We start from the raw sequence: 25,881 nt of genomic DNA on the forward strand, positions 1-25,881 counted from the left end.
CCAAGTCTGGGATGTATGAGGCAGGAAGAAAACCCACAGAATCAACACTGCGTATTTCCTTGGGTCCCACGGTTCCTGTGCTATCTGCCTTCTCTGCACCTTTCAGAGTCTTCTTATGGTTGTTTTATGTATAAAATGTTTATATTTACTATAGTTGTAGTTGTGTTTTAACATAAAGTTTTTCATACTATCAATTGTTCTCAACTTGTCCTTCAGGCAACAGTACTTTTTGGAGAGTTTTCGCATGACGTACATAGAGATCCACATCTCTCTTTTTGGCTGCTGTTGTATATATTTAGATTACACAATATGAATAAATTATATCTTCCATTCCTTGTTTGATGCACATTTAGATGGGCTCTTGTTTCTCATTGTTACAATAATTCTGCAGTGAACGTATCAGAAATATCACATGGAGATCATTTGTAAATTTCCTTAGGAGATTCAACAAGTGGTTCAGGTACTTGGTTGAAGAGCATGCATATTTTACATTGTAATAAATTCTGCCAAACTTCTATCTGGTAGGATCTATCAAATTACCCAGGTGCTATAGAAGAGGATCAATCTCCCACGTTCATACTTTTTTAAATTTCATTTTGAACATGAAAAATTTTGTTGACCTGTGATTTCAGTGACTTCTATGCTAGGTCAATCATTTATCTCATTTAGAAGGAAATTAATGAAAGAGAGATGCAGGGGCTTCAAAATGTCTAGAAGGTGTGTTCCTTATATATTTGTGGATGGAGAAAAGTCAAAGACTTCAAGAATATAAGCCAACCTCTCTGAGCACACAGGTGCCTCCATCCTTAGGATGACGAGGCCAGACCAGGTGAACTGCACGGTACCTTTCAACTGTACAATTCTAAGATTCTGTAAGCTTAGCAGTTAACCATCAGGACGCTTAGGGATCACAGACGTCTTGGAATCTTGAAATTATACATTATCAAAGGTTTTCATTTTCCCCAATTTGAAGGGTAAAGAATTTATCTTATCATTTCAGTCTGTACTTCTCTCATTTACCAGTGTAAATTTCAACAAATTTTCATGTCTTTTTGCATTTTCCTGGTTCTCTCTGTGAGTTACCTGCTCATATCTTTTGCACGCTTTCTATCGTATTCCTTCATTCTTACTATTTAAGGAGTTAACAATATGTGCGTGCATGTGTTTACGTGTCGCATGTATCTGTATCTATATATCTTTCCCTAAATAAAGCAAAATTTTTTATTGTATCACATGTCTCCAAACTCTTATTATGGTGTCTTTTGTCACATAAACTATTCTTCCTGAGAACCCTGTCACCTGCTTTATTTCTGGGGAAGGATAAGGGGAGAAGAGAGAATATTCACTTGAACTTGAGCAGCAGCTAAATTGGAAGCAATGGAGTCAGCAATTTTAGGTCTCTAAGCTTCCTCTGATCCATCAGGGAATGCTGGAACTTCCTTGTTTGGAGATTCAAATTTTTCCCTGGGGGATGGTCATCCGTTTTCTGTGGGTTAAAAGAATAAAGAACCACAACCTCAAATCACCAATTGGGATTTGAACACAGAAAATAAGGCCAGTTGCTCCTTTCAAATGCGGATGTTTACATTAAACTGCAGTTACAAACCCTTGATGTTTTCTCTTGATTCCACCCTTCCCCCACCCCTGACAGGAGCCCCAGGAACCTGCAGAGCATGCGCATCACCAACCAGATGTGAATCCAGCTGTCCCTCCACACTGGAGTCCGACTGCTCATGGACTGTCCTAGCTCAGCTGCCCTAAGGGCCTGGAAGCAGTAGCTGTGCTGTCAGGGAGGGCAGATGCTAAGGATGCCACCAGTCAGAGAGTCGAACGCTGGGCACTGGGTCCAGGATGACATGCACACCCTGTTCACGGCACAGTGTCCGACCACCATGGACAGGAGTGTCTTGGAACAACAGTCTCACTAATGATACCCCTTGTCCGTTCTCACACTGATATAGATGGGGTAAGTCTCAGCCCCATGACAATTGGAATAATGATGAAATTGAGGGTGGTGTCATCATAAACCCATAAACTTTTCGTCTCATTTTGATGCGGTTTTTCCATTATTTTCTGTATGGATTTTTACTTTAGTTCTTGTCTAGGATATTGTCTTTCATTTTCTAATAATTTAATAATTTTGGTAAATATTAATGTACCTGGAATCTGTTTAGTAAAGATGTTTTCACAAATGAATAGTTTGTTGTTCTGACACTATTTATCGGAGAGAATATTGTTTCTATGCTGATTTCACATGCCCCTTTTCACACATTGTCCTGAAATTCCACTTGTATTGAATATTAAATTGTTACATATAATGTATTCTCTAATCTGTTTCGTTGATCATTTTTCTGTACCTGGAACTGCACTGCACTTTTAAAAATGCTGTAGTTTTGATGGTTTTATAGGTCCCAGGAGGCAAATCTCTGTATTTATTTCCAGTAAAACCAAACTGGACTTTGAGAATGACAGACTTTCATTAGAAGGACTACCATATTCGAGAGAACGCTCCAATCTCAGAAATCTGAAATCACAACGAAAAATGTTTTTCCTTACGGGGTACTGAAGGAGGCAGGCAGAGGTGAGCAGAAACCTTTGGAGGGAAGCCAGACAAATGAGGGAATGACCGGTGTGTTCTGATGGGGAGAGAGTCTCGCCGTGGTCAGCCAGTTCCCAGGAGAAAGTCACAAGGGTGGCAGCTCCCCTTTTTGTCCTTGTTCAGGCCTGAGGGTAAGCAGAGTTCCGGGGTCTGTAGGGAAGAGAGGAGCTGATTAAAGTTGGTGACGACAAAGCAGAGGGTGAGAAACGGGAGAATGTGAACACCTGGTCACTGACTATTCTTCACACCTGTGCTGCCTCTCCTCTCCTATTTTTTCTTCTACATACACATTACAGCTAGTTTACTAAGTTCCATGAAAAATACCTTGGAGCTTTGCGATCGCATTGACTGTACAGATTAATTTGGAGGTAATGGCTTCCTCAAAATGTTAAGATCTCCCCACCCCACCAGCATGACTCTCTCTTTATGGAGGCTATGATGTTTCACAGTTAGACTTCGTATTTTCCTGCTTGAAGGCTTCATGCGTTTTCTGTAGGATTGTTCCCAGGTATTTTTGAAGTATTATTTCTTTTATTTTAAACAGTTTTTGCTTCTGTATTTTAAAATTTGTTTTTCCCTTGATGGAAAAAGCCGTTGTATTTTGTATTTTGATCTTGCTATGGACATCTTGGTGAACTCAGTATGTGTTAGTGAACTCTGAAGTTTTCTTGGTAGACAATTATGTTATCTGCAAATAGTGACTGTGTTCTGTTTTCTTTCAAGCACTGTACCTGTTTATTTTCCTTTCCTCATTGCATTGGTTGGACTTGGAGGTAAAGAATTGTGAGCCAAGTCAGGTATCATTTTTCAAAGTATTTTCCTTTGTAGCAACTTGGAATTTATTTTTCTTTTTCACATCATAAGAAATATATCCGTATTCTCTTTTTAAATGACTTAAGCAACGTATGTGCTCAGCAAAATATGAGAAATTTCCCCTACGTCGCATAGCTGAGCCCTGCAACACACAGGCACATGTGAACATGCGTGTTCTCTCTCCTTTACAAAGGGACTCATGACTCACACTTTGTAACGTACCCAAGCATTTTTCTAAATATTAATCTACTTATTTTTATTTATCTATCTGTATTTTAAAAACCTATATTAAACTATGTGTAAGATTCTGTGACTAGAATTTTCACATGAAAAGATTCCTTTTTATGTACATATTACTTCAATTTTTTTCACAGTTCCATAGGTTTTCCTACTATGGTTGAACTCTAATTTGTTAAACTGCTCCCTATTAGTAAGTAAACATTTTATTTTTGAAAGAGCACTTGGAAATTTGAAGTGGGTACATAGTTGATTATTTGACAGACATATGGACGTGATATTGAGGGTGGAGGACGGCAAAGACCCCAGACCTGTCTGTGACTTCCTTGACCTGTTACCCTGATAAGAAGAATTGAGGCCCATGGTGTAACACAGATCTCAGGGCTGCAGTGTCTGGCAGCAGGAGAAGTGAACGGCCTAAAGCTGAATTCTCCATAAGGGGCAGGGAGAGGGTGAGTCCGTGCACACCCATAACTTACTGCTCCCCCTCCACCAGAGCAGCACGGCCCCCACACTGAGCTGACATCTGTGGCTCCCTGCAATCACATGTATAAGGCCTGGGGAAGCTAGGACCCCAAAGCTGCCTGTGTTCCCACAATAAGCTCTTCATGAGAAATTTTGGCATTGTCTTTTTTCTGTATTTCTATTTGATCTTCATGTCAAAACAAAAATGGGTAATAACTGAGAAAACTTGACTATTCTTCCAAACACCCAGAAGACACCTCTTATTTTTACACTCTATTTATTAAGTACTCTGACACTGTGTGCTTATGTTGTAGTTTTAAATAACCATCCACAAATTAGAGATTCCGCCAAATTTCTTCTTGAACTCTGTCCTGATCCTACTCCCCTCAGCAGAAGTCCTTTATGGATAGGATGCGTGTTATTCCTTAAAAACTCAAGGCAGAACTTATAACCTTTTAATCACATTAGTAATAACACATTCTTGTTGAAACAGCTCAGACATTACAGAAGTTGTCATACCCTTTAATCAGTGTCCCCAAACTTAGGCTCCTCACTTCGCACCTGTAAAAAATACCATATTTTACTATTCATAAGAATTAACTCAACAGTACTGTGCAGACTGTATTTCAAGTTGCTTTTTCACACTCAACTATGTCTGTTGTAGCTCATTTCACGTCAGTGTAGGAGCTGTGCTATAGACAGATGTATTTTATTCTTTCTTATTCTGACAGATATACCCCCATTTACTTTGTCATTCCTGATTTGTGGATGCCTGCGTATTTAAGAAAAGTTAACAGTCCTTTTTAATTAGAGGACAAGAATAACAGTGATTGAGAAGCACAACGAAGTCAAAACAGTTCTGATGTTTTCCATCTGGCAAAGTTTCCTTCACCCCAAACACGGGCCCTTCAGTTCTCTGCAGGCACACTTGCGCCGCAAGAGTTTTCCAACTTTCCCAAGCACTGAGGCCAAATTTCAGGGTAGAATACTGAATTTAGCCCTCTGAAAAATAAAAAAAAATTACTTTTAATTTGGAAATGCTCATTTTTTACTCTCTAATAGATTATTTGTAATTACTAACTTTTAAGTAACATGAATGGCTATCGCTGTGCACTCTTAAACACCATAAAAAGGCTTTTGCTTTTGTACTGGGTTACGGTCCTTTGGGAAGATTCTCCCAGCTCACTGGTGAGCTCAGAAGCAAAATGTGAGCGTGACCCTGTTGGTGTGGTAGTTTCCGGGGCACCTTAGAGGACAGGAGAGCAAGTGGGCAGCCACAAGAGATTTGAGCCTTGGCCAAATTGCTCTATTTTTAGAAATCTTAACTTTTTAGAGCAGTTTTAGGTTCACAGCAAAATTAAGGAAGGTACAGAGATTTCCCCACGTGCCCCCTACCCCCACACACGTGTGGCCTCTCCCGTCGTCCACATCCCTCACCAGACGAGTACCCTGATTACAATGGAGGCAGCTCCATTGACACGTCACAGTCACCAAGATCTCTGGTCCACATCAGGGCTCACTCTGGTGTTGTCCATTCTACTTCTTGCATCTCTTCCGCTCTTGCCCTTTGGCACACATACTGCAAAATCCTTCCTGTAAATATTGTTCTATGAACATGGGAGTGTTTCTCCAAGGGAGATTAAAAGAAGTGGGATTTCTGGGCCCCAGGGTGTGTGCGTCTTAAATTTTCATAGCTAGTACCGAATTGCAACATACAGTGTCTACATCAATCTACCCTCGTACCATATGGGGCTATCCATTTCACCATGGCCTAACCAATGTTGAATGTTATCCAACCCTTAGATTTTTACAGTATGATACTCGACAGTATCAATTCCTTATATTAACCTCAATTTCCTTGATTACTACATATTTATTAGAACTTTTCTTTTTCTGTTAATTACCTCTAGATTTCTTTTTTAACATTTTGTTAGCCTTTTAATTATTGAATTTTAGAAGTTCTTTGTACATCATAGATGTTAATCTTTTATTAACGTTGCAAATATTTTACCTTGTCTTCAGGCTTTGTTAATGGTGTAGTTTATCATCCAGAAACTTCTATTTAAGTAGTAAGGCTTGTCAATTTTTTTCTATGCCTTTGGATTTTGATTGTTGTTTAAAAGGATGCTATTAATGAAATTTTAAATTGTGACTTCTGTTTTCTTTTGAAATTTCCCATATCTTCATACATGTTGTCCACCTTTTTGGGTAGAACAGGGTTTCTCAACCTTGAGGGTAACAGAAGAGAACATGAAATTTCCCGTTAAAAGCTACTTTCTCTTTACGCTTTCTATGTTGCTGTAGAAACTTTCCTGTTTCTCATGGAGAAAGGAAAACACCCGTTTTTAGCATCTATCTAATGTAAAGTAGTTAAAGCATAGTTTCTCAAGCTCAGCAGTATTGATCCTTGGGGGCTGGAGAACTCTTTGTGGCCGAGGCTGTCCAGTGCGTTGTAGACTGTTGGGCAGAATCCTTTGCCCTCACTCACTAAATGCCAGTAGGCACCCCTCCAGCTGAGAAACCAAAGATGTCTGCAGAAATTGCACCCTGGGGCAAAACTGTCCCCCTGGTGAGAACTACTACACTAGAGCCTTTAACACATTAACCTCAGTTATTTTAAATGTCCTGTTTGTTAGCCTATCTTTAATTCTGGTTCTTTTGATTTCTCCATGGGTTGTGTTTTCTTGCTTTTGCTTGTGCTTCATAATTTTTGATTGAATGCTGGACAATGTGTGTAGGACAGTAGTGTGTGGGAGGGCCCACAGCTAGTGTATTAAGTTAAGAATATGCATTGTGACCTGCTGAATGAGGAGGCATGAGCCACCCTCATGGGTCAGTGGATGGCACCCTCAGCATCCGAGCTCCCCCTCTGAGGAAGTGAAAACCCAGCGTTGTCCTGACTGAAGGTGAAGTTTCCACACACTCACACAAAGGCAGTAAAGTAACAAGATTTGTAACTTACAGGCCCCAGGACTGGAGGGTGTGTGTGCAATGAGCCCAAAGGGAAGGACAGTCCTCTGGCCCAGGTCACGAGGGAGCAGGAGATAGACAGCAGGGTCGCAAGCACCTATCGCTTATGGGGTGCTTGGGGCAGAGGTCACTAACTTTTCATGGGCTCGACTCTAGGAACTTGTGGCAGAAATCATAAGCTCAGGTCCAGAGCTTTTTATTTTTTATTTAAACGTCCAGACTCTGGGTGTGGGCAGGGTTGTCACGCTATTAAATGGCTTGGCAGCAACTCAAAATAGCTGTTTCTCATCACAAGTAGACACTGAGGGATTTATTATTTATTACTGGAAGTGGGCATGCTATTCTTCTGCTAGGCTGTTTTTGAGGGGCTTCCGTCTATCCGGTCAGGAGGCATCGTGCCCTGGGCTTCAGTTTATTGTAGTGTTACCCTGTGATCTTGTGCTTTTGGTGGCGGCTGTTTTGCCAGAGGGTTTTCCTCATTGCTCTGCCTTCAGTAGACCCGCCCAGCGTGGCTGCATCTCAGAGAGGGTCTCTGCACGTTCCTGCCACTCCCTCAGAGGTTCTACACTCGCACGATTGCCCACCTTGGCCCTGGTCAATTCATTAAAAAGTGAAGATGAATTCTTCTTAACTGTTTGTGTGGCACCCAGATCCCTGCCTTTTGTGCTCTGCCACAGGTGAGCCAGTGCCCTGACAGTCTCTGCTGGATGAGCCTGCCTTCCCTCAGATTTTAGGCTACTTTGTTTTCCTGTGACCTCAGCTCTCTTACGGGTTCAAGAGAATGAATGATTTTGTAGTTTATATGGATTTTTCTTCTTATTAAGTTGGGAGTGGTACTCATTTCCATTTTCTATTTCCCTCTATTTTCTCTAGTATTTTAAAATTTTAATTTTTAGTTTTTAAATCCATCACCATATAGCCATGAAAATTCATAGTTTTATAAAATGTCACTTCCCAAAGTTAGTTTTGTGCAGAAAAAAAGGCAGTTGATCTGAACTTCTAGGAATTTATGAGGGTATATGTTTAATAAGTTAATAACTAATTAATATATTTATTTACTTTTCTGACATTTTTTATTTACAATTTTTAAACACAGAATTTGGAAGAGTGATACAATAAACACTTATCTAGATTCAGCAACAATTAGTGCCACATTAAAAAGTCTTTCTCAATCTATATACACACATACATATTCTTGCTAAAACATTTGATGGTCACTGGCAGACATCACGATGCTTCATTCTTCAATATTTCTTCAACAAATGTTGAAGATTTCAAAGAATATTCTCCAGATAATCATAGTAAGATTATTACACCCAAGAAAATGAACAATTTTATAACTTTTAATATCTGACGCATAATCAAATTATCCCAATTGCCTGCAAAACACCTTTTATAGCTGTATATCTGAACCAGAGTCCCACTAAAATTGACGTTGAATTTGTTTGTATTGTCGCTTCTGTCTCTTAATCTCAAGCAGCCTCTAGTCATTTTTAAAACGGTATTGACTTTAGAAGAGTCCAGGCCAATGGCTTGTTGAATGCCTCACGTTCTCAATTTGCCTGACTGTTTCCTCTTGATGTCATTTAACCTGTTCTTCTGTCCCCTGTATTCCGTGTATTCTGAAGGTTAGATCTGGAAGAACAGGTGCTGGCAAGGTTGCCTATAAAGGGCCAGGTGGTAGATATTTTCAGCTTGTCGCTCTTACAGTCTCTGTCACAGCTACTCAACTCTGACACTGTAGCGTGAGAGCAGCCATAGATAATACATCCATGAATGGGTGTGGCTGTGCTCCAATAAATCTTTATTCACAGGAGCAGCTAGCTGCCTGTGCTTGTCCTGCATGCTACAGTTTGTCTACCCTTGGTCTAAAGCTGGATTAGGTTTAGGTTAGACTGATTTGTCAAAATTCTTCATTCACCACAAATGGGATGCTGTAACTTCATGTCTTCTCAGGAGATATCTGATGTCAGGTTTCCCGTATTGATGATGTTGAGCCTGATCATTAAGTTCAGATGGTGACTGGCAGATCTCCATGCTGTAGACGTGCACCTTGGCCCTTGTGATGAACCAGTAATCTGAGGGGACTCTTGGTCACTGTGGGGCCAGCCTGTCCTCCAGCAGCCTTTCACCCAATGCTTTTAGTGGCCTTTTACTGGATATTGAAAAAACCATGATATTCTCATTTTATCACATCGTCTACATTTATTGGCTGATGTTTTATATATCACCATAAATTCATGCATATTTTTATTTAATATGTTCTATTTATTTACAGTAATTTTCCTTGATGTTCAAATTGATGCAGATTTGGTCAGTGGGGCCCACAGGGAATTTCCTGTAGGTGTCACAGCTCTGGATTTGGATCTTGCCTAGACTGCATGCCGAGGATGAAATAATGTTATACACAAATGCATCTTACATACTGTGTACTATTAAAATACACTTTTACACAGCTCTGCTTATAAAACGTAAAGATGCACAGACTCTATCCACAGGGTTCACACTAAGAGAAGAAATATTATTGTTTACTTGTGAGCTCAGTGAAATCAGGAATTGGATCTGTCTTGTTCTGTGTGTAGCATATGGTGAGTAATAAAAATACACTTTTGAATGAATAAATTAGTAAGCATTTAGAAATGGAGTGTGAAGAAGTGGAAGCATGTATGCAGGGAGGCCAACTGTTTTAGTTTACCTGTAGCCCAAGTGTTTCATGAGAAGTAGGACATTTGGTACCAAAGGGAGGAAAGTTGGGCAACTGGATTAGTTGTTTACACTACATGCAGGTGGTTGAACAATATTTTTCTCTTTTATGCTATTTTAAGAAAGTCAGTTGAGGTTGGTTTTCCTTACCATAGATCTTCAAAGTGAGGAGCATCTTTGTTGGAAAAGAGGTTAGGGCAGAGGGGGTTAATCCAAGGCAACTGAGGAATTGGGCCATAGCTCCTTGACTTTGCAGGGAGTGACATCATGCTGTATGGATGAGAAAACCCAAATCTTCCAGCAACTGAATGTCAAACATTTCCTGCATACTTTCTCCCACAATGGTGCCATGAAGAGTAACTGGCAACAAACGTGAAAAAGTATTTTTTATACACTTTGCCCAAAGGATGAAGTTCAGAATATTCCAGGATACAAGACCTTCTGGCTTAGTTGTTCACTTAATTCTCCTGAGAAGGAAAGCGGAAAAATGATACTGTGTTAAAAAGTGCAAGACTTGTATAATGAAAACTATAAAACATTGTCAAAGGAAGTCAAAGAAGTTCTAAAGAAACAGAAAAACATTTGTGTTCATGGATCTGAAAGCTTAATATGTTAAGATGGTAGCATCCCCCTAAACTGATGTACAGATTTAACACAATTCTTGTCAAAATCTCAGTTAAATTCTTCTCAAAATTGACAAGCACATCTTAAAATTTATACAGGACTTCAATTAGTCCAGAATAACTCTTGAAAAAAAGAACAAATTTGTAGAGTCAATTCCCCATTTTCAAACTTACTACAAAGCTACAATAATCAAGAGAGACGAATGGAATAATGTTAAGAGACCAAAAATAAACTCTTACATTTATGGTGAGTTTATTCTGACAAGGATGTCAAGATAATCTATGGAGAGAAAAATAATTTTTCTAATAACTGATGATGGGACAAACGAACAGGCATATGCAAAAGCATGTGGACCTCACACCATGTTAACAACCTCGCTGCATTTTAGAAAATTAATTCCAAACCTATCATATACCTAAATGTAATTTTAAAAGCATAAAAGTCTTGGAAGAAAACATGCGTGTAAATCATTGTAACCCTGGGTTAGGCAATTCTTTTTTAGGGCTGACACCCAGAGCACAAGTGAATAAAATATACATAAATTGGACTTGATCAAAATAAAAAGCTTTTGTGCATCAATGGACACTATCAAGAGGATGGAAAGTCAACCCACAGAATGAGAGAAAATAACTGCAAATCAAATATCTGACAAGGGACTTGTATCCAGAACACACCTAGAATTCTTACAACTTATCAATAAAAGAGAAATCACTGAATTAAAAATAGGGAAAATATTTGAATAGATATTTCCCCAAAGAAGACATGCAAATGGATAATAAGCACTTGGAAAAATGCTCAACATCATTAGACATTAGGGAAACGCAAATCAGAACCATAATGAAAAACTGCTTCACACCCACCAAGGTATAAAAACAAGTGATAACAAGTTTTGGTGAGGATGTGGGGGAAATTGGAACCTCATGTATTTTGGTCTTGCTCCTAGTGGCAATGGGGAACGATTTGGGGGATTTTTATGCAAGGTGGTACATGATCAAATTTTTGTTTTGAGAAGACAATTCTGAATTTTATGTGGAAAACTAATTGGAAGATGGAGAAGAGTAGAGGGGAGACGAGTTAGGAGGATATTGCAATCTGGCCAAGAGAAGATGGGAGCTGGAGTTAGGGACAAGGTGATGGACACGGTGTCAACAAGACAGATTTGTGAGCTCCTGAGGAAGAAATATTAGCACAATTTAGCCATGGATTGGTTTGGGGTGGAACAGGGTAGAGAAGATGATAATGTGAAGGATGTTCCAGGTCCTGGCTGGTGCAAGATGGCTGGAGATGTCACCCAAAGAGATGAGAAATCCTGAAGAGGATTAAACTGGTAAAAAACTCGATAAGTTCTGTTATGACAATGTTGAGCTACTTCTGAGATATCCAAGTGGAGGTCTCGAGTAGGCAATTGGGATTAGTGGTCTGGAGCTCACAGGTAATTCAGAGTCAGAGAAATATATTTGACCATCATTTCCTGCGTGGTTCACTGAGTCCCTGTGGACAAGATTGTCCGAGGTAGGTTAATATGAGAATAGAAGTGTTTCTAGACCCAAGCCAGGTAGGGTAGATGAAATGTAAAGACGATGAATAAAGCTCAGCTAGAGAGAGGGGAAGAATTCCAGGGAGTGTTGAGACATAGAAGCCAGAGACAAAGAGAAGTTTCATGATGGAGGCAGTAACCACAGCATCCAATACTGCTGAGAGGACCAAAGTATATTTATTGCATCCCTTGACATGAAGGCCATTGGGGGCTTAAGAGGGAGCTCTTTTGGTGGAATGAAGGAGGCAAAAGCTAGTCTTGAGTGTATAGAAGAAGAGGGAGGGGTAAAACATATAACATTAGTATTTTTAATGAGAGCGACTTAGCATGTTGCAATGAAGGTGGAAAAGATGCTGTTCAGAAGGGGAGACAGTGCAAGGACCAGAGAGAGAATGCATGAGCAATAATGTAAAGTTATTGAGAAGTCGAGTGTCAGGAACCAAATACAGGTGGAGGAAAACTCACACAAAAAGATGTGCAATGTCACTAATTATTAGGGAAATAAAAATCAAAACTACAATCAGATATCCCCTCACACCTGTCAGAATGGCTATAGTTAACAACACAAGAAACAGCAAGTTTTGGAGAAGATGTGGAGAAAAGGGAACCCTCATACACTGCTGGTGGGAGTGCAAACTTGTGCAGCCACTATGGAAAATAGTATGGGGATTCCTCAAAAAATTAAAAATGGAAATACCATATGACCCAGCTATTCCACTACTGGGTATTTATCCAAAGAACATAAACAATTCAAAGAGATTTATACACCCCTATGTTCATTTCAGGATTATTCACATAAGCCAAGATGTGGGAGCAACTCAAGCGCCCATCAACGGATGAATGGATAAAGAAAATGTGGTGTATATATAAGTACAAGGGAATATTATGCAGCTATAAAAAAGACAAAACTGTGTCATTGGTGACAACATGGATTGACCTTGAGCGTATTATGCTAAGTGAAATAAGTCAGGCAGAGAAAGACAAATATGGTATGATTTCACTCATATGTGGAAGATAAACCCACACATGGATAAAGAGAACACATTAGTGGTTACCAGAGGGAAAGGGGGTGGGGGAGGGGAAAAGGGGTAAAGGGACACATATGTATGGTAATGGATAAAAACTAGGGTATTGGTGGTGAACATGATGCAGTCTACACAGAAACTCAAATATAATAACGTACCCCTGAAAATTACACATTATAAGCCAATATGACCTCAATAAAATAATTTTTAAAAATACGGGCAGAGGGATTAGATTTTAAAAGTTGGAAGCTGATTTTGTCTATCTGTGGGAATAAGATGGAACGAGGAGAGAATGAACCAGGTGTCAAATGCCTGGCGTTTTTGAGAGCACAAGGTTAACCCTGTTTCATCCACTGAGTTGATTTTCCCTGTGAAGAAGTTGGTAGGAACATGTGCTGGGAAGAGGGAAGAGTTAGAAGGATGAGACCTTTGAGGAGTGGAGTATTCGAGAAGGGGCAGTTGCAGAGGGTGGACCAGCAGGCAGAAGAGAGAAATGCAGAGGCCTTGCCAGGTGGGGGGCTCGTGGAAGTTGGGAGGAAGAACGAAGCAGCTTAAGTCCCTGCACGACACACCCAGACCCCATGAGTCTCACTCTCTTCACCTACCAAGTGGGAGTAACACTTACTTCCAAGTGCTAATGGGAAGAACACATGAATAAAAAATACGAGAAAATGGTTGGTAAACCTGAAAATACAATTCTTGGTACCATTCACCTTGCTAGAATCTCTCTTATGCATTCTGTGATTGTCCTCCCTGGTTTTGCATTGTATGTGTGTGTTGAAAATACCAGGAACGATTGCAGACTTCTAAGGACAGTCTCAGATCCAACTTAATGCTGATTTCACCTTCCTTTTATGACCATATATACCATGTGTTTATTGTCCTTCAGATATAGGGGGGGCCTGGAATGACTTGAGAGAAAGAATAGTGCTGTGACTCTCAGTAGCTCGTGCATCACTGCCTCAGATCATTAGTTCCTGCTCATAGAGCATACTATAGCATCTTTCTCTGCTTGTGAGTAAGTGTTTTCTATCTTCTTCCCAAGGAAAATTAAAAAGCACATGCACCATCTCTCACAAAGTGGGCGTTTCCACACGTTTGGAGAATAAGATAGCCACGTACAAGGGTCAAGGCGAGCATAGAAACACAGTGAATGAAAGTAGAAGAAGAGCTCCTTTCATGACAGGGGAGTGCCTTGAGTGAGTCCAGGAGTAAACCATGTGTGAGCCATGCTAGGGCATCACCTCCTATATACCCAGGTTGCCCAGTGTGGTAGGCATGTGCTGCTCAAGCAGATCTGTTAGTGAAGTGCTCTGGGAGCTATGCATGCCCTTACCACACTGTGTTTGGAGGCATCAGGCATGGCCCTGCTGGAGAGCGTGTACTTCTCAGACTCGGCTTTGGTTTTTGTGACCCCTTTGAACCATCTCCTGTATTGCTGCTGGACCTGCAGAGGCAAAGCAGACTCTGCGTCAGCTGACTGAGAGGAGTGAGGATGGGCAGAATCCTGAGTGGGCGTCAGACAGTGGTACCTGCTGGCTGAGGAGGCAGTACACCAGGAAGATGAAGACACCCTGCAGGCTGTTGATGATGGTGAAGAGGTAGGCCATGACATGGGCAGCCGGCCCCACCTGCAGGATTCCCAGACACCACGTGCATCCCAAGATGAAGAGCTGAGCTGTAGCTTTAAAAGTCAGCATTCTGGGGAGCAGGAGAAAGGAGGCTTGTGATGCACAGAGAGCAACAAAACCAAGGCCATTTTCATCTCTACTCCATGGATGCCTCTGACTGAGTTGTGATCAACCTAGATCTTACTGGCCATGATTCCCCAAAAAGAAATGCTATCTTTGTCCAGGATGGCATTTTCATTTAGACTCAAGATGGTAGTGACACCGCATAATGTGGATTTCAAAACTATCATGATGTTTCCTGAAGATCCCTAATTTCACTCAACCTACAGTGCTGAGGTCACTCTGTGCACCCGGCTCTAGGCGTGGGCCTGGGCATTAACAACAACAAAGACAAGATTTCTGTTTTCACAGACCTTACAGTCTAGTGGAAGGACAAAAACAAATGGTCATTTATAAATTTGTGAAGTGCAAGGTACTTCTGCCCAGGACCATCCAGCACTGTTCCCATCCTCACCTTCTCCATGAACTGACCCAGAGCCTCCTTTGCTCAGAATAGAGGCCATCGATTCTGTGCAAAGTTGAGGAAAGCAAAGGACATCCCCAAACCCTTAGAAGATGTAATAAGTGGCAAATGAACCTGCTTTCAGCTGGTGGGAGAGTGGGAGAGGGCTTCAGGAAGAGCACTCATGGAAGTGTGGGCACGAAAGGGTGTGCTGGGCTCTGGGAACAGCTGTGTGATTTCCTAAGCGTGTTATAAAGATGTGGATGTTCTTAGGCCCTTTTTCATGGAGCCAGGAAAGTAATCCCCGTTTATCAGAACAAAGTCAGTTCTCTATGTAGCTTAGGTGCTTCATGCTGGGGTTACGGATGGACAGAAGGCTTTTGGCTTGCGTGTCAGCAGCAAAGTACAGTATCTGAGCTGGCTTCCAAGGAGGGTAGGAGCACCTCTCTCTTCCAGTCCCCTGAGAATCTGGGTGAAGGACATGGGGAGCTTGGGACCATATGGCCTTGCCCCTGGACCATGCTTTGTATGGGGGATGGTGCGCACCCTCTGCTGCACCCTCACCTTGTGTTCTTCAGGGTGGACACGTCGCTGCTGAGTGAGGAGAGCTTGTTTTTCACAATCCAGAAGGTCATCAGAAAGAAAGCCAAGTTGATCTGCAGATGAATATCCCCACAAGGCATAGTAAATGCATTCCACATCTGCTCAGCCTTCCTCCTAGCTCATCCAACACCTAACCCAGCAGCAAGGGCATTTGTATTTCACAGCAGTCCTAGAAAACCAGACCCAACGCCCAGTAACGCAGGCACATCATTGTCCTGTAACTTGGGTGACCGACTCACCCAAGTTTGCAGGGGAATTTCTAGTTTTAGCCCTGAAATCTCATGTCTCAGGAAACACTTCAGTCCTAGTTTTAAAACTGAAATTCCTATCTCATGGGAGCCCCTTCAGTCCTGGGCAAACTGGAATGACTGCTCACCCTGCCTGTAACCCTCCTTATACACCTGACTTTGAATGACCCTCAGCTGGGCAGGTAGGAGGCTCTGATGTCATCCATTACTCACAGAGAAGATGGTGCAGACGGGGCCAAGGAAGGCCCATATAAACCCTTTGTCTGTGTTGAGCCAGCATCTAAGAAAGAGATTCAAGAATATATTGGTCTTTGTGATGGGAGCAGCTTGCTGTTCTGGTGGTTAAATTTGGTGCCCTCCGCTCCAGCTGCTTGGGTTCAGTTCCTGGGTGCGGACCTACACACTCATCAGCGATGCTATGGTGGCAACGACATATAAAATAGAGGAAGATTGGCACAGATTTAGCTCAGAGCCAATATCCTTCAAGCAAAAAGGGGAAGATTGGTGACAGATGTTAGCTCAGGGCAAATCTTCCTCAGGAAAAAAAAAACAATATATTGGTCTTTGTGGATAAAGAATTGGTAAATAAACATATCCCTCACCTCCCAAAGTTTCTTCCTGCTTCATTATTATAATTATTATTATTTTTCCTGAGGAAGATTGTCCTTGAGCTAACATCTATGCTCATCTTCCTCTCTTTTCTATGTGAGTCACTGCTACAGCATGGCTGACGAGTGGTGTGGGTCCATGCCCAGTATCTGAACCTGCAAACTTGGGCCACTGAAGTGAAGCATGCTGAACTCAACCACTATGCCACGGGGCAAGCCCTCTTGCCTCCTTTATTATTATCATTATTATTATTTCAAGTAATTTTATTGAGATCATTATGGTTGATAACATTATGTAATTTCGGGTGTACGTTATTACTGATCAATTTCTGGATACACTGCATCATGCTCACCACCAGTAGTCTACCGTTTATCCATCACCACACATATGCGCCCCTTTACCCTTTCTCCCAAGCTCCAGCCCCCTTCCCCACTGGTAACCGCTAATCTGTTCTCTTTATCCATGTATTTATCTTCCACATATGAGTGAAATCATGCAGTGTTCGTCTTTCTCTGTTTTTTTAATTAATATTATTATTATTGCTTTTCTTTGGTAAAAACGTTTAACGTAAGATATACCCTCTTAGTAAATTTTAAGTGTCTAACACAATATTATTAGCTATAAGCATGTGCTCCTTAGTAGGTCTCCTGATCTTTTTATCTTACATAACTGAATTTTGTATATACTTTTGATGGTGGTGATGGTTTCACAGGTGTATGCATATCCCCAAACGCAGCAGGAGCTATACGTCAAATACGTACATCTATTTACATGTCTATCATACCTTAACAAAGTGGTTTTTAAAAAAATAAATTCCTTTTAAAAACTTCTTTTAAGTCTTGGTTCCCAGAAATGCTGGCAGAAAAAAATACAACTTTTAAAAGTAAAAATATCAACCAATCAATTAATTTATGGTTTAGTTGACAAATATTGAGTGTCTCCTTTCTACCAGGATCTGTGCATGGCTCTGAAGCCCCAGTCGTGACTAAGATAGACTGGTCTCAGTCCTCTGGGAGGTCCAGCCAGGTGGAAGGTCAACAGTCAGGCAGGAAAAACAAACAAGATGACGAGTTTTATGATCATGGTATGAAGAGCATGAGCACGTGTAGCTGGAATCTTCACCTGGGCTGGGGTGTGTCAGAGTCACATAGTTGTGAAGGGTTCCCTGAGAGAAATGAATTGTACACTGAGATAAGAAAGCTGAGTAGGTAGAGACAAGGTGAACAAATTGGGGACACCAAAGACGAGAGCCAAAAAAAAAGAAAAAGTAACAGTAAGCCTGACACAGCACTAAGGCAGGGCTCATGTGCAGAATGCCTTTATTCCTCACACACACACAGGTACTCAAACCATCACGGGTCAGGCATCTGAGGCTTAAGGAAACAGAGGCAGTCACTCAAGGCCACACTGATGCAAGTGACAGGATTGGAATTTGATCCCAAGTGAGGGGAATTGTGAATGAGATGGGAGGTGGCAGGAGCATGGAGAGATGGCGCCACCAGGGAGAAGGGAAGAGAAAGCTACTAAGGATGGGGTAGGAAACTGCAGCCTGTGCCAGGTGGGCTGCCAACTGATCTTGTGAATGTGCTTTCCTGGGACACAGTCACACTCGTTCCCTTACGTATCGTCTGTGGCTGCTTTCATGCTATAAGGACAGAGGTGAGTAGTTGCAACAGGGATGGGATGGCCCATAAGCCAAAAGTATTTATTGTCTGGTCCTTTACAGATGGAGTTCGCTTTTATCCTAAGTTATCTAGGAAAGCTGGCTGGCCGGGGCTCATCCAATGCAGATGAACATTAATTTTATCAGTGTAGGACTGTGTTGTGAGTGAGACTGGATTTGATCCCACTTCTGCCACCAGCCAGCTCTGAGATCTCGGCCGTGTTAGTTAATCTCTTTGTGCCTCAGTTTTGTCATCTGTAATACTGGCATATCACTTGTTTCTACCTCAGAAGGTTGTGGGGAGGATGATTTGATCTGAGATACATGAAAAATATTTAGATCAAAGACTGCTCTACAGAAGTGATTTACAAATCTTAGCTCTGGTCATAATGATTTCAGTGTCTAAATTAACTCCCTTTTTTTAATTAGGAGAGAGAAGTGGATTACACAAACCAATGCCATCCCTTCACTTTAATTTTGCTTTCTAGAAGATTTAAAACAGTCTCCAAAACTAATGCAATGGGTATTATATTAATATACATACACTAATATATAAGATGCAATTGATATTATGTATCATAGGCATTAGTACAATATAGTCATTAATATAACATAAAATTAATATTTAATGTAATAAAATCTAAAACATCAAAATGAGTCACATCATATATTTTAACTATATTAATTTGTAATTATTAACATATCATCAATATTATATTAGTGTATAGTTAATATAAAACATAATTATTACATAAATATAGAATTATTAACATAATATAATTAGCATTTAAAAGGATTAAATCTTAAGGAATTAAAACAGTCACTTCAATGAAGGCAATCATGAAACCAGGAAGGTGTCTTTGGAGTGGTTACTGAGTTTTTATCTGCCTATCATATTCTGGTGAAATTAAAGTGTTGTGTTGGTTCTATGATGGCCATGGTTGTGCTGGAGAAGATAAGGACAAACGGGAAAGTGCATTTACCGGGTTGATGTTCCATAGAGATGAGGCCTGGATGCTGCAGAAATGGCCACGATCACGGCCGGGACGCCGTAGCCCACAGGGAACATGAGCCACTTCATGAACCTGCTCACACTGGAGTAGTTGACCACCGTCAGGTTTCGTGCAGTGAGGAAGAGGTGCAGGCCCTCCAGCAGCATCCAGGTGAAGGAGGCCAGGTAGAGATAGTGTAAGGCGCCCGCGATGAGTGTGCACAGCACCTGGGGGAGGAGTGAGGCCTCACCAGGAGGGACTGTCAGCGTGGAGTGTGGCCCCAGGACCTCTCCCGTGCCTTGCCATTGGGGAGAAGTCTGATGCGTATGAAGGAGCGGTCAGAGAGGGTTTGTCGTCTAGTTGCATCAGTCAATGTGACATTGGTCACTCACCCCCTAACCTTCCCCAGGACCCAAGATCATTTCATTAAGGCATCCAGGGCAGCATGGCTCCCATGGACCCAGCACCCCCTGGGGCAGGCCAGAGGGTCCACTGGGACTGGGTCAGTACCTTGATCTCCGTTCGGTCGATGGCCGTGAGGAAGAGGAGGTGGGCCAGGAAGAGGCAGAGCGAGAGCTGCAAGTGGAGGGAGGTGCTGGTGTTCTGGATGGCTCTGCACAGCAGGAAGGTGAGGGCTGCCAGGAGGAGGCACAGCAGAGATAGGCTGAGCCCCACGTAGGTGATCACATCCAGTACAGGATCCTCCCTCTGGGACTTAGCAAAGAGGAGACCACAGTCACCCCTTCTTGCTGTGGGGTACTGACCCTTCCACCATTTTTATTTTTATTTTTAGGCATAGAAAAATTAGGAATGGAGGAGCCAAGTAAACTTGTGATGTTTGACTAAGTACCTACAGGTTCAGAACATTAGGACACTATGGGATTGTGAACTGATAGGTTCAGAGTCTGGACGAAGCCCTGCCTCTCACAAGGGCTTATTTTCCTTTAGAGGTCACCTGAGTGAGTCTCTGGTCTGGTGACCTAGAGGAACTCACCAGCTCACCTGCACGGTGGGGGAGGCCAACACGGCCCCGACCCACCTGTTCTCACCGGCTTCCCTGGTGCCCTCTGCCAAATCGTCCTTTCTGCAGCCCCTGAGCACTCCTGCACCAGAGACCCCTGAGGTGAGCAGAGGTCTAATTTGGCGACCATATCCCTGCCCCTGCGTGGACACACCCCTTCTTTCAGGTTTCCAGTCAAAAGCCAGTCCAATGCTGCTGTGAAGGCATATGGCACATGGAGGGCCCAGTTCAGGTCCTACATCAACTGACTTGAAAAGAAGGAGTTTATCCTCGGTGGGCCTGGTCTAACCAGGTGAGCCCCTGAAAGATCTGGGCTTCTGGGGAAAAACACTCAAAGTTTGAGAGAGCTTTGATGTGAGGGAGCTTCACCTGCTGGCCTCGAGATAGGACCACTGACACCTTGTGAGAGAGCCTATGAGAGGACCACATGAGAAGGGATGCAGGTAGCCTCCAGGAGCTGAGCATGGTCCCCTGCTGCCAGGTAGCAAGAAAGTGCGATGTCAGTCCTACAACTGCAAGGAACTGAATTCTGCGAAGAACCACGGGGCTTAGAGGAGGACCCAAAACTTCAGATGAGATTGCAGCTGTGGCTGATACAATGATTTGAGGCTTGTAAGATGCTGACAGACAGCACAGCTGCACCATGCAGGACTACTGACCTGAAGAGACTGGGAGATAACAAACCTGTGGGCTTTTAAGCTACTGCATGTGTGGGAATTGGTTACAGTGCCACAGACATTGAACACAGCCCCTCTCAGGGTCCTCACCTGCACGTTGTAGTGGGCCATGAGGACGGCAAAGCTGCTGAGGTGGGTGCACTGGCAGGTGGTGCTGGTGTCTCTGGTGCCCACCATCGTGCAGCCTGTGGTGGCCCAATGACCACTTTCACTCCTGCTGTGCTCCCAGAAGACGCAGAGCACCTTCTTCCTTGGCTGAGGGGTCACTGACTGCAAGATCAGGGAGTGAGTGTGAGCTGCTGGTTGTGATGCTCAGAAATGCTGACCCAAACTTGGCTCATGAAGGGCCTTCCTGGGTAAATAATGCACCTATGGGGACCCACCTGAACCCTAAGGCTGCACCCAGGACTCAGGCCTCTTCCACACCCACAGCCCCCTCCCACCTGGACTCACATGGTTAAAGATGAAGGTGACTGAGAAGCTGAGGTTCTGAGTGTCATTGTTGCTGAAGAAGGTGGTGACGACATCTGAGAGCAGGACATGGGTGACTTCCTGCAGCAAGTCCTTGTGTGTCTCCCGTACAACTTCCTGCCTCTCAGGGTCCAGGACCAGGGGCGCCTCAGCCAGCAGCTTTCCCATGCCCGGGATGGAGACAAAGCCCACCACAGAAGGGCCTGCAGGACAAGGGCAAGGTTGACATCTTGGTGTCCCCAACAGGACCCCTCCTTCTTCAGATGGACTCTCTCCTTGTGGCCTCTCCATACCCCACACTTCCCTTTAACATTTAATCCTCTATCTGTCCCATCCCTGGACACTTGGCCCACTGGGAAGCTTCAGTGGCCTTCTCCTCATCTCAGCCTTAACCTGAGTCAGCAGATCCCTGCACCGTCTCCCACTTCAGCAGCATCTTTGCCCGATTCTGGCTCAAGGAGATACTTCTGTCTCCCTGCTCCAGCACCTCCAGGGTCAGCTCTAAGAGTTGTGCGAGGCACACAGGGACTTAGATTAGTAATTGCGACTAAGTGGTTGATACAATACCATTGTTTTATTTATAGATATTTATACATACATATCTATTTATATATAACAATACTATATGTAATACTATTGTTATTTGTACAGAGAAAAACCATTATTTTATATATTGTATAATGTTGTGTACAATATTTGGTATAAATCATAATGGAATATATATATGGATATCGTCTGAATTTACAAAGGATGATAACAGAAACTGTGAGTAATTATTCAACAACAAATTAGATAACATAGATGAAATGGACAAATTCCTAGAGACACATAAACTACAAAACTGACTGAAGAAGAGACAAAAAGTCTGAACAGCCATATAAGGGGTAAAGAGATTTAATCAGTAATCAAAAAATTCCCAAAATGAAAAGCTCAGACCAGATGGCTTCACTGGTGAATTCTATCAACCATTCAAGGAAGAATTAACAGGAATCCTTTGTAAACTCCTCCATAAAATAGGAGAGGAAGGAACTCTACCTAAATAACCCTACGAGGCCACCATGATCCTAAAAACAAACCCACAGAAAGACATCACAACAAACAAACCACAGACCAGCATCTCTTATGAACATAGATGCAAAAATATTCAACAAAATATTAGGAATAATTTTATCCAAGGAGGCTTAGGATACGTACACAGAAGACTACAAAAGATTGTTGAAATGAACTGGAAATGCTGAATAAATGGGAAGACATCCTTTGTTTGTGGATTGGAATGATCAATATTATTCAGATGGCAATATTCTCCAAAATGACCTACAGATTCAATGCAATCCATATCAAAATTCCACCATCATTTTATTAATTTATTTTTGAAGAAATGTAAAAGCTCATCCTACAATTCATATGGCATTGCAAGAGGCCCAAATGCCCAAAACAATCTTGAAAATGGAAAGCGAATTTGGAGGACTCACACTTCCTGATTTCGAAACTTAATACCAACCTACAGTAATCAAAACACCATGGTACTGGCACAAGGATAGACAGATAAACCAGTGAAATAGAACTGAGAGTCCAGAAATGAACCCATACATCTATGTCAATTGATTTTCAACAAGGAATGCCAACATTGTTCAATGGTTTCCCATTGAATAGTCTCTTCAACAAATGGTGCTGGTTCATCTGGTTATCCAGAAGCAAAAGAAGGATGTTGGACACCTACCTCACACAATACACATAAATTAACTCAAAATGGGTCATAGATCTAAATTTAGGAGCTAAAACTCGAGCAACTAGGAGAAAACATAGAGGTAAATCTCCATGACCTTGGATTTGGAATGGACTCTTAGATAGGACACCAAATGCACAAGCAACAAGAGAAAAAACAGATAAAACGGACTTCATCAAAATGGAACCAGCTGTTCATTGAAGTGAAAAGATCATAAAGACAGTGAAAAGATAATCTGTGGAATGGGAGGAAATATTTGAAATCACACGTCTCATAGGGTCTACTATCAGAATATATAAAGAACTCTTACAACTCAACAACCAAAACCAAACAACTGAATTAAAAAATAGGGAAAGGTCTTGAATAGACATGTCTCCAAAAAAGACACAGAAATGTTCAATGATGACATGAAAAGATGTTAAACATTGTTAGTCATCAGGGAAATGCAAATCAAAACCATAGGAGATATTAGCTGACTATACTAAAAATGAAACAAAATGGAAGTAACAAATGTTGCTGAGGATGAGGAGACCGGAACCCTTGTGACATTGTTGGTGGAAATGGAAAGTAGAAAAGTAGAACTTTGGAAAAATTGTTTGGTGGCTCCTCAAAAAGTTGAAGATGGAACTACTATACTAGTCAGAAACTCCACTCTTAAGTATGTACCCCAAAGAACTGAAAAGTTATTCACACAAAAACTTGTACACCAATATTAATAGCGGCACTATTCACAATAGTCCAAAGGTGGCAACAACCCAAATGTCGGTCAATGGATGAATGGACTAACATAAGGTGGTATACCCATATATACAATGGAGTATTAATCAGCCATAAAAAGGAAATAAATACGATGCACATTAAAATATAGATGAACCTGGAACACATCATGCTGGGCGAAAGAAGCTAGACTAAAAGGTCACATGTCATATAATTATATTTATATGAAATGTGCAGAATTGGCAAATCCATGGAGACAGAAAACAGATTCATGGTTGCCAGTGGCTGGGGGAGGCATGAATGAGGAGCGACTGCTTAGTGGTTGCAGTATTTACTTCTGGGGTGATGAAGATATTTCAGAAATAGAAGTCATGATCACAACTCTGTGAATGCATTAAATGTCACTCAATTGTACACTTTGGTTAACATGGTGAATTTTATGTTAGGTGAATTTTACCTCAATAAAATAAATCATACTTGAATATCAAATAATGTTAAATTCACATTCTTCTAAACTAAATAAATTGTTTTCTTTTGAAGCCATTTCTATTTTATCTTAAATTCTTTGTTATTATTTCATCTGCTCATAATTTAGTTCACAATGAAAATGTATATTATTTACAGTGGTATTCTTTTCTTTCTTTATTGAGGTATAATTGATACATTAATTTCAAGTGTACAACATAACAATTTGTCTATATTGCAAAAGGATCCCTGCAATAAGCCTAGCTCACATATGACACTATGCAGGTTACAAAAGTTTTGAAATTTGTGATAAGAACTTTTGAGATTTACTCTCATAGGAACTTTCAAATATGCAATACAGTATTATTAACTACAGTCACCATGCTGCACATCATACGCCCGTGGCTTATTTATTTTATAACTGGAAGTTTGAAACATTTGACCCCTTTCATCCATTTCACCCACCCTGTCAACTGTGGCAAATACCAATCGGGCTTATTTCACTTATATAATTTATTCATTTCCTTTTAACCTTTTATTTTAATTTGTTAATGAGAGTAACACTGAGATGCAAGCACGGTCACCCAGCTCCAGTGAGGCCTGGGCGAAATGAGGTGGGAAATGGTCATGCAGGAGCCTGGGGCAGACTCGGGTACTTGCCTGTGCCTGCAGGTGAATGGAAGGTCAATGACCCATTGGACAGGGCCTGGCTCAGCCCTCTCAGGACATCCTCCAGGCCAAAGAGCATGTTAGCGGCCACACAGTGCTGCTCTGAGCTGGGCAGGGTCTCCAGGTCCCCTGGGGTCTCCAGCAGATCATCCACTTCATGCATGAGACCCTGGAGGATGGGGACACAGAGCAGAGGGTCTGCATGAAGACCCTGCTCACTCAGCCACAGAAAGCAGACCCTGGTAACTGTTTATTTGAGGATAAAAGTCATGTTGGCTGGGATTCCTTGGGTCTTTTTTCCTGGAATCCAGCCACTCAGAGGTCATCCTGTTGGTGAATGCCAAGGGTGACATGAATCCAAAGTTCAGGGAGGCAAGAGGGAAGGTGTCACTAGCTGCACGTGGGTGTCTCACAGTGAGTACAGACACATGCTGGGGGCAGTCGCCACCCACCCAGGAGGACCGGGGCCTCAGAGCAGGGCGCCGTCCTGTTGGGTCCGGCTCCTCCCAGACCAAAGCTTTACCAGGCCTCTATGGGGAAGGGGTGCCTCCACCTTGCCTCCTCTGTGTCCTGCTCCTACCTGGACGGTGTCCTGGGTCGAGGCTGACTGGAAGCCTACGCGCAGTTTCTGGACTCCTTCAAAGAAGCGGGAGAGACGCTGGGGAGAGGGGAGAAGAAGGGGTCAGGAAGCCTCGAGGGAGGGCGGGGGAGCTCGGGGAAAATGGCGGGCTGTGCGGAGGGATTCCTGCCTTTCGTTCCCTGTTGGGGGCACTCACCTGGCTCTTGATTCTACGGGGTGGAGCCCAGGCGGGGAAGGTTCCTGCAGGGGGCAGAAGAGCGCTTCATTAGGTGTGAGAGCATCTCCGTGTGTGTGTGTGTGTGTGTGTGTGTGTGTGTGTGTGTGTGTGTGTGTG

General features: G+C 42.2%; 1 protein-coding gene across 1 annotated transcript in view; it reads right to left on the reverse strand.

Annotated features, from left to right (window-relative positions):
* Positions 1-8,236: 8,236 nt before the first annotated feature.
* LOC124250238 (adhesion G protein-coupled receptor E2-like) overlaps positions 8,237-25,881 on the reverse strand; it is a 46,937-nt gene continuing 29,292 nt past the window's right edge. The window contains exons 7-19 of the mRNA XM_046682067.1: positions 25,744-25,787; positions 25,548-25,625; positions 24,959-25,136; positions 21,784-21,891; positions 21,373-21,593; positions 21,010-21,189; positions 19,732-19,929; positions 19,213-19,448; positions 16,171-16,237; positions 15,671-15,762; positions 14,506-14,674; positions 14,310-14,420; positions 8,237-9,239 (exon numbers count right to left, since the gene is read on the reverse strand). Coding sequence (XP_046538023.1) covers positions 9,237-9,239; positions 14,310-14,420; positions 14,506-14,674; positions 15,671-15,762; positions 16,171-16,237; positions 19,213-19,448; positions 19,732-19,929; positions 21,010-21,189; positions 21,373-21,593; positions 21,784-21,891; positions 24,959-25,136; positions 25,548-25,625; positions 25,744-25,787 — 1,685 coding nt within the window. The 3' untranslated portion in view covers positions 8,237-9,236. The remainder of the gene's footprint in view (positions 9,240-14,309; positions 14,421-14,505; positions 14,675-15,670; positions 15,763-16,170; positions 16,238-19,212; positions 19,449-19,731; positions 19,930-21,009; positions 21,190-21,372; positions 21,594-21,783; positions 21,892-24,958; positions 25,137-25,547; positions 25,626-25,743; positions 25,788-25,881) is intronic.

Source organism: Equus quagga, chromosome 13 (genome assembly GCF_021613505.1).
Source record: "Equus quagga isolate Etosha38 chromosome 13, UCLA_HA_Equagga_1.0, whole genome shotgun sequence".
In the NCBI taxonomy this organism is placed as follows: domain Eukaryota; kingdom Metazoa; phylum Chordata; class Mammalia; order Perissodactyla; family Equidae; genus Equus; species Equus quagga.